This window comes from Schistocerca piceifrons, chromosome 1, assembly GCF_021461385.2.
Source record: "Schistocerca piceifrons isolate TAMUIC-IGC-003096 chromosome 1, iqSchPice1.1, whole genome shotgun sequence".
NCBI classification, from domain to species: Eukaryota; Metazoa; Arthropoda; class Insecta; order Orthoptera; family Acrididae; genus Schistocerca; species Schistocerca piceifrons.
The window spans coordinates 232,307,720-232,322,025 of record NC_060138.1 but is presented as its reverse complement, the minus strand read 5'-3'; the positions used below and the strand labels follow the sequence as shown (position 1 = coordinate 232,322,025).

The window sequence follows — 14,306 nt, the reverse complement described above, 5'->3', positions numbered from 1 at the left end:
TTCAAACTCATTTAGGTGTTGATATTGCTGTCTCATGTGTATGAGGCATCTCTGCGACCTTCACAGCGATCACTCACATTTTGACACTACTCACACCCCTTGTATAACCTACCAGCTCTGGTAACAATAACAAACACGAACAACACTAATTCAGTCTGGTGACTGTTCTGTTATGCCACAGACAATTGTAACTCTTCTTATCTACATACCCATCAATGTCATGTTCATGTGCGAAGTTACACTGATATCCAACCATATCTTCTCAGTGCTTCACTTTTTTCTTGTCAGCTAGTGTGTATAGTGATGCCCAAGAAGTGACTGTCTGTCATTTCTGTTGGTTCTTTCTTGAGTGTATATATGGCATGAAAGGCAGATCCACAGAAAATGATAGAAGCAGACAGATTTCAGGCCTATCACTATTTCTTCAAACACAATTAGTAGAGAACATTAAAAAACCGAAAGATGAAATATGTACATTTTATCCAAAATGTGTGTACCTTTGTAATTATGATGTTAATCTTGTATGAATCATCAAGTAACTAATATAATGATCTAAACAATGGGAATTCCAGGATGGAATACCAACAATATGAAAAGGATAGATTGCTATTCACCAGACAGAGGAGGCATTGAGTCAGAGAGAGGTATGATGAAAACACTGCTAAGCTTTTAGATTTCACACAAAGAAGTCCTTCACAAGCAGAACACACACACACACACACACACACACACACACACACACACACACACACACACACACACACACACACACACAAAAGCATGACATACACACGTGAATGGCAGACTGGCAGTTGGGCACCAGCCACCATAGACACTAGCCATAACTAACTCTCTCTCTCTCTCTCTCTCTCTCTCTCTCTCTCTCTCTCTCTGTGTGTGTGTGTGTGTGTGTGTGTGTGTGTGTGTGTGTGTGTGTGTGTGTGTGTGTGTTTAAAAGTTTAGCAGTGTTTTCATTGTGTATGTCTGCAATTCAACACCACTTCCATGTGGTGAGTGGCAAGTCAGCAATTCAACACCTCCTCTATGTGGCGAGTAGCAATCTAACACTTTCATATTACTGCTAGAATAAAAAAACTAAATAAAGCTACAGTATTTTTGTTTGGTGGTGGGACAAACTTTCAGGAAAGATGGAGCAGCTCAAAACTAACCAAATAAGGGAAGAAAGCTCTTTACGGAAGTTATAAGTTGACAATCAAGACAAAGCACCACTCATCAAATAGTGAGTAGGAGGTATGGAAATTCTGGTACTATACAATGCTGGTAGAAAGTATACCACCCTTCCAAACATCTTGCTAATTCATATATGTGCACTAGTAATTTTATGATATGCCACTTAGTTTTATTACTGGAAGCCTAATATACCAAAACATATAGGTTACTTTGCTACTAGAAGATCATTAAATCTCAAGTGTTGAAGGTGCACCCATCCACAACCATTACAATGATAATAATTAAGCATTATGTATTTCATGTTCATTATATTGACAGTTGAGTCAGTGATGTTACATCATTATAGGCTGTTTGCTGCAATGGTATTCTGTAGGACACATCTTTGTTCTTCGCATCTACATTATGTTGCCTGTACGATTCACGTTTATGTGGTTCTATGCTCATATTTCTAATCCCATTGTAAGAACAAAGATGTGACCTATAGAACACCACAGAGGCAAACAGCTGGTAATGATATAACATCCTGGACATAACTGGCAATACAGCTGACACAAAATGATGTGAAATAAAGGTTCACAATAAGACAACTACATAAACAACTTCTCCAGCAAGAGTTTATCATCTATTACATTTTTGTTTGATTTTGCTACTACATACATTGGTATACAAGACACTGTAACTCTTCAGAGTGAATGACTGCAATGTTCATGTATAATTAGCTTTTTTGTGGAGTAAAACATAAATGAGGATAAGAGATTTATTTTAGGGCCAATGTGTAGTTTTGTGTTACATATTGTAAATTCCTTCCAGATATAAATGATCACTTACTCATTTTATGAGATGATGCAGTTTGTAAAAACCATATTGACCAGCTTTTTGGTCGAATATGGACAGGTAGCAATACAACACAACTACTAGGATTTAGAATAATTTATACGTAAGTGTCACTCTAATCACTCATATCAGTGCAGCATGTGACAATATAACTAAACGCAAAAATGTTATTCGAAAAAGTAAATAGATAAGCACGCAGAAGCCAGATGATGCTACAGAATCAATATAAAGTTATGAACACAGTGATGAGAGAGTGTAATGGAACTTATTCCTAATTTTAGTACAAGTAAATAATACACAAACCTGAAGAGCATATCCCAGAAATTGTACTTCTGTTTCTGTGCTGTACAGGTGGTTCAATATATATATAAGTCTCTCTGAAGCAGAAACTGGTAACTGCGAATCTGACCGCCAGTACCTGTTACAGTGTAATTTATTTGAGATTAACCTAAATTTTTGTGGATAAACACTGTGGTAGTACAGTACTAAGCTTAACAATTATTTTAGCTACTAAACACACTTGAATGTTTATACTGGATAAAAGATACAAAAAATACAACAGACCCACTTTCACCCACAGCTATGACAAAAAAAGGTACACTTTCAATTTTATCAAAAACTGCAAAATTATTTTTAGCAAAAATACAAGTGTGTATGAAAATTGAGACGAACTGATCTTTTATCCTATAGAAAAACATAAACGTGTCAAAAATTTTCTGAGCTGTAACCACGTGTTTAAAATCTATGAAATAAGCATAAAGCAACATTCATGATTATGAAAAGGTCAAATAGTGCCATAAACATATTCATACAGACACTATGTGATCAAAAGTATCTTGACACCTGGCTGAAAATGACTTACAAGTTCCTCGCACCCTCCATCAACAAAGCTGGAATTCAATATGGTGTTCGCCCACCCTCAGCCTTAATGACAGCTTCCACTCTTGGAGGCATATGTTCAATCAGGTGCTGGAAGGTGTCTTGGGAATGGCAGTCCATTCTTCATGCAGTGCTGCACTGAGGGGAGGTACTGATGTCAGTCAGTGAGGCCCAGCACAAAGTTGGCGTCCCAAAACATCCCAAAGGTGTTCAATACAATTCAGGTCAGGACCCTATGCAGGCCGGTCCTCTACAGGGATGTTATTGTCATGCAACCACTCTGCCACAGGCTGTGCATTATGAACAGGTGCTCGATAGTGCTAGAAGATACAGGGGCCATCCCCGAATTTGCTCTTCAACAGTGGCAAGCAAGAAGATGCTTAAAACATCAATGTAGGCTTGTGCTGTGATAGTGCCATGCGAAACAACAAGAGGCGTAAGCCCTTTCCATGAAAAACACAACCACACCATAACACCACTGTCTCCAAATTTTACTGTTGGCACTACATATGCTGGCAGATGACGTTCACCGGGCATTCGTCATACCCACACCCTACCATCGGATCGCCACATTGTGTACCGTGATTTGTCATTCCACACAACATTTTTCCACTGTTCAGTCATCCAATGTTTACACTCCTTACAGACGTGAGGCTTCATTTGGCATTTACCTGCATGATGTGTGGCTTATGAGCAGTCGCTCGACCATGAAATCCAAGTTTTCTCAGCTCCCGCCTAACTGTGATAGTACTTGCAGTGGATCCTGAAGCAGTTTGGAATTCCTATGTGATGGTCTGAACAGATGTCTGCCTATTACACAGTACGACCCTCTTCAACTGTCGGCAGTTTCTGTCCGTCAACAGACAAGGTCAGCCTATATGCTTTTATGCTGTACGTGTCCCTTTACGTTCCCACTTCGCTATCATATCGGAAACAATGGACCTAGGGATGTTTAGGTGTGAGGAAATCTTGCTTATCAACCAGAGAAAGCATTTACACACAGCAGTTATGAAAGGACAGATTGCTACTCACCTCAAGGATGACACGTAAAGTTGCAGAAAGGCAATCTGGAAGGCTGTCACACACTAAGCTTTCGGTCAAAACCTCAGGTGCATGCATGGTCCCAAAGGTGCTCTATACGATTCAGGTCAGGACTGTGTGTGTGCTGTCCATTACAGCGATGTTATTATAATGTAACCACTCTGCCACAGGCTGTGCATTATGAACAGGTGCTCAATAGTGCTAGAAGATGCAGTTGCCATCGCCAAATTGCTCTTCAACAGTGGCAAGCAAGAACATGCTTAAATCATCAATGTAGGCCTGTGCTGTGATAGTGCCACGCAAAACAACAAGGGGTGCAAAACACACACACACACACACACGCACGCACACACACACACACACACACACATCTCTGGCGAAAATAGCAATCGGGAGTGGGGCAAGGAAGTGGTAGGGATAGCAGAGTATGGGTGGGGGAGAGAAGAGTGCTATCTGGTGGACCGTGTAAGGTCTAGAAGGCGTCAGGATAAGGCTGTTCAGGGACTGTGTTGGGAGGCCGTGGCGGAGGGGGAGCAGGAAACGGAAACGTTTGGTCGGTGCATTGCCTTGAAGGGGTGTGGAAATCTATCCTATTCATAATTGTTAAAAAAAAAAAGCAATTATTTACAACAGGCATTCCGGTGAAAAACTAAATGACTGCATAATGTATGTTATTATTGCAGCATGAAAAAGTGCTACTAAGAAGTAATGAATGTATACTGGAGTCTTCACCAACCAGCCTATTTTGATGTAAATGCACAACCCAGTGGTACGTCAATGGGACTAAGCCTAATATTCCTTCTTCAAGTGGTACTGACTACTGGAAATCATAGTGAGACATCCAGTGAAAGAGCAGGTTGGGAAAAAAATCTATTACAGCACGAAAAAGACCAACATAAGCAACATTAAACACGATGTCAGGAATGTGCAAAGGTATAGATAATTACACTATCTGCCTCTATGATAGCCACACACAACTGCTTCTGGAAGGACCTATAAAATGTAGGAGTCTAAGCTGACAATGTCAGCCACAATGTCATGTGTCCACACCATCATGTTTGATGTTAAACTTAGTGCAATTTTACAAAATATGTAGTGGAACATGGTGTTCATAACAGTATTGTGAATATCTACATGGGTGATCAGTAAGCCATTGCACAGTGCTTGGTGGAGGGTACTTTGTACCAAAGTTAGTTATTTTTATATCCTATTTTATTAATATATTGAGTGAGAGTCGGTTAGGATGGCGGGTTGTCTAAATGACTTGGTATGTGCCCAACAATGTCATCATCTTTTCAATGATTTCCATTTATGTTCCCAAAGCATCTCTTATGCTTCAGTATGGTTTACTATGACCCATTATAATCCTAGTGCTTCATCTCTGAATCTGTTTGATGTGTGCTGTTATGCTCACTAAATAAGGACTCCAAACAAACACTTGAGCAGTAGCCTTCATTCCTTTGCTGTAGTGTATTGTATTCCTTTATCAAAACTCTGCACTTTACCAGGACCCTTCCATTCACATTCCCTAGTACTGATCCTAAATGTTTGTACAATTTAATATTGATTCTTAGTAGTGAAACCAAATAGTTAAACAATCTGATAGCTATAGAAATTTACGACCAGATATTAACTGGAGTATACCTGTTCATTAAGGAGATTTTTCTTATTTTTGTTCACATACAAAGAGAACTTCCTAGAAAACAACAGCAATGTCAGGACAGTATGACATTTCTGCTTGGTTTTTCCTGAAACATAATGCCTTGAGAAAAGCTTTTATCCCCCTCCAGAAACATCATAATGTTCATTCTCTAGCACCCTGCAACAGGTGGATGTTAGTGATATTTATGTTAAATTCTGTGCATCCATTCATTTCCACTTTTGTAAAAAGGAGTGAATAGTGCTCTTTCCCAGCTGCTTATGACTATCTGCTATATGAGACATTCTTCATAAATATGAACTAGGAACAAAGTTAAATCCACAATCTAAACACTTGAAAGTCTAATATGAGAACTCTGCCATGGTCTAGTTCCGTGTTCTTTCCAGCATTATTTTGCTTTTCTATACTGGGAATGCTTATTTCAGTATTTCTCAATTGTGTGGTACAGTCACAATGTCACTATGGAAGTATCTTCATTTTTAAATGATGAATTTAATATTCTAGCTTTCTGAGTAGTCTGTAGTTTCAACACTAGACTGATTCACAACAGACTTACTGGATAGTTTAGAATTGTTCATTGACTTTTCATATTACTTTTATCACGAGAAAGAAAACTGGCATTCTATGGATCGGAGTGTGGAATGTCACTTCCCTTAATCAGGCAGGTAGGTTAGAAAATTTAAAAAGGGAAATGGATAGGTTAAAGTTAGATATAGTGGGAATTAGTGAAGTTTGGTGGCAGGAGGAACAAGACTTCTGGTCAGGTGACTACAGTGTTATAAACACAAAATCAAATAGGGGTAATGCAGGAGTAGGTTTAATAATGAGTAGGAAAACAGGAATGCGGGTAAGCTACTACAAACAGCATAGTGAACGCAATATTGTGGCCAAGATAGATATGAAGCCCACACCTACTACGGTAGTTCAAGTTTATATGCCAACTAGCTCTGCAGATGACGAAGAAATTGAAGAAATGTATGATGAGATAAAAGAAATTATTCAGGTAGTGAAGGGAGACGAAAATTTAATAGCCATGGGTGACTGGAATTCGAGTGTAGGAAAAGGGAGAGAAGGAAACATAGTAGGTGAATATGGATTGGGGGTAAGAAACGAAATAGGAAGCCGCCTGGTAGAATTTTGCACAGAGCACAACTGAATCATAGGTAACACTTGGTTCAAGAATCATAACAGAAGGCTGCATACATGGAAGAAGCCTGGAGATATTGACAGGTTTCAGATAGATTATATAATGGTAAGACAGAGATTTAGGAACCAGGTTTTAAATTGTAAGACATTTCCAGGGGCAGATGTGGACTCTGACCACAATCTATTGGTTATGACCTGTAGATTAAAACTGAAGAAACTGCAAAAAGGTGGGAATTTAAGGAGATGGGACCTGGATAAACTGACTAAACCAGAGGTTGTACAGAGTTTCAGGGAGAGCATAAGAGAACAACTGACAGGAATGGGGGAAAGAAATACAGTAGAAGAAAAATGGGTAGCTTTGAGGGAAGAAGTAGTGAAGGCAGCAGAGGATCAAGTAGGTAAAAAGATGAGGGCTAGTAGAAACCCTTGGGTTACAGAAGAGATATTGCATTTAATTGATGAGGGAGAAAATATAAACATGCAGTAAATGAAGCAGGCAAAAAGGAATACAAACGTCTCAAAAATGAGATCGACAGCAAGTGCAAAATGGCTAAGTAGGGATGGCTAGAGCACAAATGTAAGGATGTAGAGGCTTATCTCACTAGTGGTAAGATAGATACTGCCTACAGGAAAATTACAGAGACCTTTGGAGATAAGAGAACCACATGTATGAACATCAAGAGCTCAGATGGAAACCCAGTTCTACGCAAAGAAGGGAAAGCAGAAAGGTGGAATGAATATATAGAGGGTCTATACAAGGCCGAAGTACTTGAGGACAATATTATGGAAATGGAAGAGGATGTAGATGAAGATGAAATGGGAGATATGATACTGCTTGAAGAGTTTGACAGAGCACTGAAAGACCTGAGTCCAAACAAGGCCCAGGGAGTAGATAACATTCCATTAGAACTACTGACGGCCTTGGGAGAGCCAGTCCTGACAAAACTCTACCATCTGGTGAGCAAGAAGTACGAGACAGGCGAAATACCCTCAGACTTCAAGAAGAATATAATAATTCGAATCCCAAAGAAAGCAGGTGTTGACTGATGTGAAAGTTACCAAACTATCAGTGTGATAAGTCACAGTTGCAAAATACTAATGCGAATTCTTTACAGACGAATGGAAAAACTAGTAGAAGCCGACCTCGGGGAAGATCAGTTTGGATTCCGTAGAAATATGGGAACACATAAGGCAATACTGACCCTACGACTTATCTTAGAAGCTAGATTAAGGAAGGGCAAACCTACGTTTCTAGCATTTGTAGACTTAGAGAAAGCTTTTGACAATGTTGACTGGAATACTCTCTTTCAAATTCTAAATGTGGTAGGGGTAAAATACAGGGAGCAAAAGGCTATTTACAATTTGTACAGAAACCAGATGGCAGTTATAAGAGTCGAGGGGTATGAAAGGGAAGCAATGGTTGCAAAGGGAGTGAGACAGGGTTGTAGCCTCTCCCCGATGTTATTCAATCTGCATATTGGGCAAGCAGTAAAGGAAACAAAAGAAAAATTTGGAGTAGGTACTAAAGTCCATGGAGAAGAAATAAAAACTTTGAGGTTCGCCAATGACATTGTAATTCTGTCAGAGACAGCAAAGGATTTGGAAGAGCAGTTGAACAGAATGGACAGTGTCTTGAAAGGAGGATATAAGATGAACATCAACAAAAGCAAAACGAGGATAATGGAATGTAGTCGAATTAAGTCGAGTGATGCTGACGGAATTAGATTTGAAAATGAGACACTTAAAGTCGTAAAGGAGTTTTGCTATTTGGGGAGCAAAATAACTGATGACGGTCGAAGTAGAGAGGATATAAAATGTAGACTGGCAATGGCAAGGAAAGCATTTCTGAAGAAGAGAAATTTGTTAACATCGAGTATAGATTTAAATGTCAGGAAGTAGTTTCTGAAAGTATTTGTATGGAGTGTAGCCATGTATGGAAGTGAAACATGGACAATAACTAGTTTGGACAAGAAGAGAATAGAAGCTTTCGAAATGTGGTGCTACAGATGAATGCTGAGGATTAGATGGGTAGATCACGTAACTAATGAGGAAGTACTGAATAGGATTGGGGAGAAAAGTTTGTGGCACAACTTGACCAGAAGAAAGGATCAGTTGATAGGAAATGTTCTGAGGCATAAAAGGATCACCAATTTAGCATTGGAGGGCAGCGGGGAGGGTAAAAATCGTAGAGGGAAACCAAGAGATGAATACACTAAGCAGATTCAGAAGGATGTAGGTTGCAGTAGGTACTGGGAGATGAAGAAGCTTGCACAGGATAGAGTAGCATGGAGAGCTGCATCAAACCAGTCTCAGGACTGAAGACCACAACAACAACAACAACAACAACAACAACAACATAACTTTCTAAGATTTCATAATAAGGTCTTCCACTATGACCTGACTGGAAATTATTATAGGCTACACACATATCCATTTTCACAAATGCATGAGTTCCAATAAAGTTTTCTGTAACAGTTCTGTCACATGATCAGAGGAGTGCTGGTCACTTGCTGGTTGATAGGTTTACTAGTGCCAGAGGAGGAGATGGCATAGCAGATCTCTCTATGGATGGACTAAATAGGATACTGTGTGTAACAAAAGCTCTGGTAATGTTATCAGAATGTTTCAGTAATTTCTCTTTCAACAACTCCTCTTTCCACTGCAGGTATGGCATGCATGGATGACTAGGCTGGAAGGAAGAGACCTGACGTGAAAAGAGTGATAGTTGTCTAAGTAGGGGTACTGTTGGTATGATTGATATGAAAAGATATACAGGGTGTTACAAAAAGGTACGGTCAAACTTTCAGGAACCATTCCTCACACACAAAGAAAGAAAATATGTTATGTGGACATGTGTCCGGAAACGCTTACTTTCCATGTTAGAGCTCATTTTATTACTTCTCTTCAAATCACATTAATCATGGAATGGAAACACACAGCAACAGAACGTACCAGCATGACTTCAAACACTTTGTTACAGGAAATGTTCAAAATGTCCTCCGTTAGCGAGGATACACGCATTCACCCTCCGTCGCATGGAATCCCCGATGCGCTGATGCAGCCCTGGAGAATGGCGTATTGTATCACAGACGTCCACAATACGAGCACGAAGAGTCTCTACATTTGGTACCGGGGTCGCATAGACAAGAGCTTTCAAATGCCCCCATAAATGAAGGTGAACAGGGTTGAGGTCAGGAGGGTGTGGAGGCCATGGAATTGGTCCGCCTCTACCAATCCATCTGTTGTTGAGAAGCGTACGAACACTTCGACTGAAATGTGCAGGAGCTCCATTGTGCATGAACCACATGTTGTGTCGTCCTTGTAATGTTCTAGCAGCACAGGTAGAGTATCCCGTACGAAATCATAATAATGTGCTCCATTGAGCGCAGGTGGACGAAACTAAAATGAACATGGAAATTAAGCGTTTCCGGACACATGTCCACATAACATCTTTTCTTTATTTGTGTGTGAGGAATGTTTCCTGAAAGTTTGGCCGTGCCTTTTTGTAACACCCTCTATTTATGGAGCATCCGAGAGGTGGAGATTGAGATATCGGAATGTTACTCATCGAGTTGAGAAGGACCAGATGAAGGGAGTAAGTGTTGAGGTTATGGAGAAAAGAGCAAATGTCGATCTTGTCATGAGTCCAGATCATGAAAATGTCATCAATAAAATGAAGACTTTTCATCAATAATATGATGATTTTTTTAGGTATCCCAGAAAGATTTGTACTTAATATGAGGGGAATGTTAGTTAACATTTGTACAAATGGAGACAATTAGGCTGGGATGGTGGAATCCGAATCCTGGGTCAAGAGGAACACAAGAGGTTCAAGTAATTCTGGGTTGTAAAGGTCACGATAATTTCTAGATTTACAGATTCTTGTTGAAAACTGTACCCATCTAGTTTTAAACATTAGTATATGAAATCTGTGTATTAATGTTAAAGACTTTCAGATTCTTCACATCAAAATCTGCATCTATATTCCTGTCACTTCTAGCTCCTAATGTTTCCAGCAAAGAGGTTAAAATTTAATCTTATAATATTACAAATATTTATGATATTTAGTTTTATATTATCATTCTACAGAATTATTAGGAGAGGCAAGAAAGTGATTATAAGCATCTCTCTTCATAGTCTGACAGGATGTCGGTTAGTGAGAGTGCACTGCGAGTTCCTGCCGTACACCGTTTGTTTGTTACATATATTTACAAGCTTCAAACAGAATCAACTTCAGTAATGGGTAGGAACTGTGATTGCTGTGTACAGATGCAAGCCGATTTGTTGACCCTTCCAGGCTGTGTTTGCTTCCTTCACAGAGCTTGTGGCTGCTGCCAAGGGCATCACTGTGGGGGGTCAGACATGGGTATGCGAGGGACGTTGAGCATGTCCCCCGATTGGTTCATTGCTGTGGCTACCCCGGGTATAGCCTGCACTGAGATTGATACCTCACCTGTGGTCAAGTGGGAGATCATTCAAAAGTCTGGCAGGCAGTGAAAGATATTCCAAAGGGCGGATCGTAGGGCCACCCCAGTTCATTTGACGAACAGGTTTTGGGCGTTATCTGTGGTTGAAGAAGTCTCTGAGCTGGATGCAATCGTCCAACCTGTTCCAGAGGAAGCTTTTTGGCCCGCAAGGTCTGGGCATTCACAGAGGGTGGGTTTGCTAGTAGTTGGGAGCGTAATGGGGCCTCTTAGGAACACTGTTGCCAAGGAGGGGAAGGAGGCCAGTGTGCACTCCATGTACTTACCTGGTGGGGGAGTCATTACGGATGTGGAAAGGGTGCTTCCAGATGCCATGAAGAGTACAGGGTGTAGCCAAGAGTACAGGGTGTAGCCAACCGCAGGGGGTGGCCCATGTCAGTACTAATGATGCATGTCACTTTGGATCGGAGGAGATTCTCTCTGGTTTCGAGTGGTTAGTGGAAATGGTAAATACTGCCAGTCTTGCTTGCAGGATTAAAGCGGAGCTCACCACCTGCAGCATCGTCGACAGAACCAACTGTGGTCTTTCGGTGCAGAGCCAAGTGGAAGGTCTGAATAAGAGGCTCAGGCGGTTCTGTGACTGTGTAGGCTACAGATTCCTTGACTTGCGCCATCTGGTGGTGGGTTTCTGGGTTCCGCTTAATAGGTCAGGAGTCCACTACACACAGAAAGTGGATACACGGGTAGCGGGGGCTGTGTGGAAGAGACTGGGCAGTTTTCTAGGTTAGAGGGTCTCAGGAAACCATCTAAAACGAGGCATTGTAGTTGTAAATTATTGTAGCTGTATTGGGAAGGCACTAGAGCTCCAAGCCCTAACAGAAAGCACTGAACCTCAAGTAGTTATAGGTATGGAAAGCTGCCTAAAGCTGGAAATAAGTTCAACCGAAATTTTTTCAAATGACCTAACAGTTTTCAGAAAGGTGGTAGAGTAATTATTGCTGTCAGAAGTAATTTACCTTGTAGTGAAATTGAAGTAGATACTTCCTGCAAAATAGTATGGGCAGAGGTTATACTTGACAGTCGGACTAAACTAACAACTGGATCATTTTGCTGACCTCCTGACTCAGAAGATATACTTGCTGATCAGTTCAAAGAAAACTTTAGTCTCACTTCAAATAGGTACACGCCAGTCATACAAATATAGTTGGTAGTGACTTAAATCTACCCTCGATATGCTGGAAAAATTATATGTTTAAAGCCTGCAGCAGGCATAAAACGTCATCCAAAATTGTACTGAATGCTTTCTCAGAAAATTATTTTGAACAATTAGTTCATGAGCCCACTCAAAGCATAAATGATTGTGAAAGCATACTTGATCTCTCAGCAAAAAATAATCCTGGACAAATAGGGAGTACCAAGACAAATATTGGGATTAGCGACAACAAGGTAGAATACCTTAACACCTGTTGTTGTTGTTGTTGTTGTGGTCTTCAGTCCTGAGACTGGTTTGATGCAGCTCTCCATGCTAATCTATCCTGTGCAAGCTTCTTCATCTCCCAGTACCTACTGCAACCTACATCCTTCTGAATCTGCTTAGTGTATTCATCTCTTGGTCTCCCTCTACGATTTTTACCCTCCACGCTGCCCTCCAATGCTAAATTTGTGATCCCTTGATGCCTCAAAACATGTCCTACCAACCGATCCCTTCTTCTAGTCAAGTTGTGCCACAAACTTCTCTTCTCCCCAATCCTATTCAATACCTCCTCATTAGTTACGTGATCTACCCACCTTATATTCAGCATTCTTCTGTAGCACCACATTTCAAAAGCTTCTATTCTCTTCTTGTCCAAACTAGTTATCATCCATGTTTCACTTCCATACATGGCTACACTCCATACAAATATTTTCAGAAACGACTTCCTGACACTTAAATCTATACTCGATGTTAACAAATTTCTCTTCTTCAGAAACGATTTCCTTGCCATTGCCAGTCTACATTTTATATCCTCTCTACTTCGACCATCATCAGTTATTTTACTCCCTAAATAGCAAAATTCCTTTACTACTTTAAGTGTCTCATTTCCTAATCTAATTCCCTCAGCATCACCCGATTTAATTTGACTACATTCCATTATCCTTGTTTTGCTTTTGTTGATGTTCATCTTATATCCTCCTTTCTAGACACTGTCCATTCCATTCAACTGCTCTTCCAAGTCCTTTGCTGTCTCTGTCAGAATTACAATGTCATCGGCAAACCTCAAAGTTTTTACTTCTTCTCCATAAATTTTAATACCTACTCCGAATTTTTCTTTTGTTTCCTTTACTGCTTGCCCAATATGCAGATTGAATAACATCGGGGAGAGGCTACAACCCTGTCTCACTCCCTTTGCAACCATTGCTTCCCTTTCATACCCCTCGACTCTTATAACTGCCATCTGGTTTCTGTACAAATTGTAAATAGCCTTTCACTCCCTGTATTTTACCCCTGCCACCTTCAGAATTTGAAAGAGAGTATTCCAGTTAACATTGTCAAAAGCTTTCTCTAAGTCTACAAATGCTAGAAACGTAGGTTTGCCTTTTCTCAATCTTTCTTCTAAGATAAGTCGTAAGGTTAGTATTGCCTCACGTGTTCCAACATTTCTACGGAACCGTAACACCTACAACCATTAAAAAGAAATGCAAAGTACATTATTTTAAAAAAAGCTGATAAAAATGCTCTTAATGCATTTTTAAGAGATGGGGTCTACTCCTTCCGATCTGATCACGTACGATCAGAAAATATGTGGAATGAGTTCAAAAAGATAATACTGATAGCAATTAAGATATATATTCCACATAAATTAATAAGTGATGGTACTGATCCCCCATGGTACACAAAAATGGGTCAGAAAGCTGTTGCAGAAGCAACAAGAAAAACATGCCAAATTTAAAAGAATGCAAAATCCCCAAGATTGGCAAAGTTTTGCAGAAGCTCAAAACAAAGCGCGTTTTCAATGTAAGATGCTTTTAAAAATTTCCACAGTGAAACTCTGTCTTGGTATCAGTCAGAAACCCCAAAGAGATACTGGTCATAAATAAAGCACACCACTGGTAAGCCACAACTAATACCATCACTGTGCGATAACAGCAGT

The 14,306-nt window shown here is 40.1% G+C and overlaps 1 protein-coding gene across 1 annotated transcript in view; it reads right to left on the bottom strand.

Annotated features, from left to right (window-relative positions):
* The window catches only part of LOC124803212 (DNA-dependent protein kinase catalytic subunit-like), a 561,762-nt gene that overhangs the window by 228,001 nt on the left and 319,455 nt on the right, over positions 1–14,306 (bottom strand). Inside the window, exon 30 of the mRNA XM_047264427.1 lies at positions 2,329–2,443. Within this exon, the coding sequence (XP_047120383.1) occupies positions 2,329–2,443 (115 nt within the window). The remainder of the gene's footprint in view (positions 1–2,328; positions 2,444–14,306) is intronic.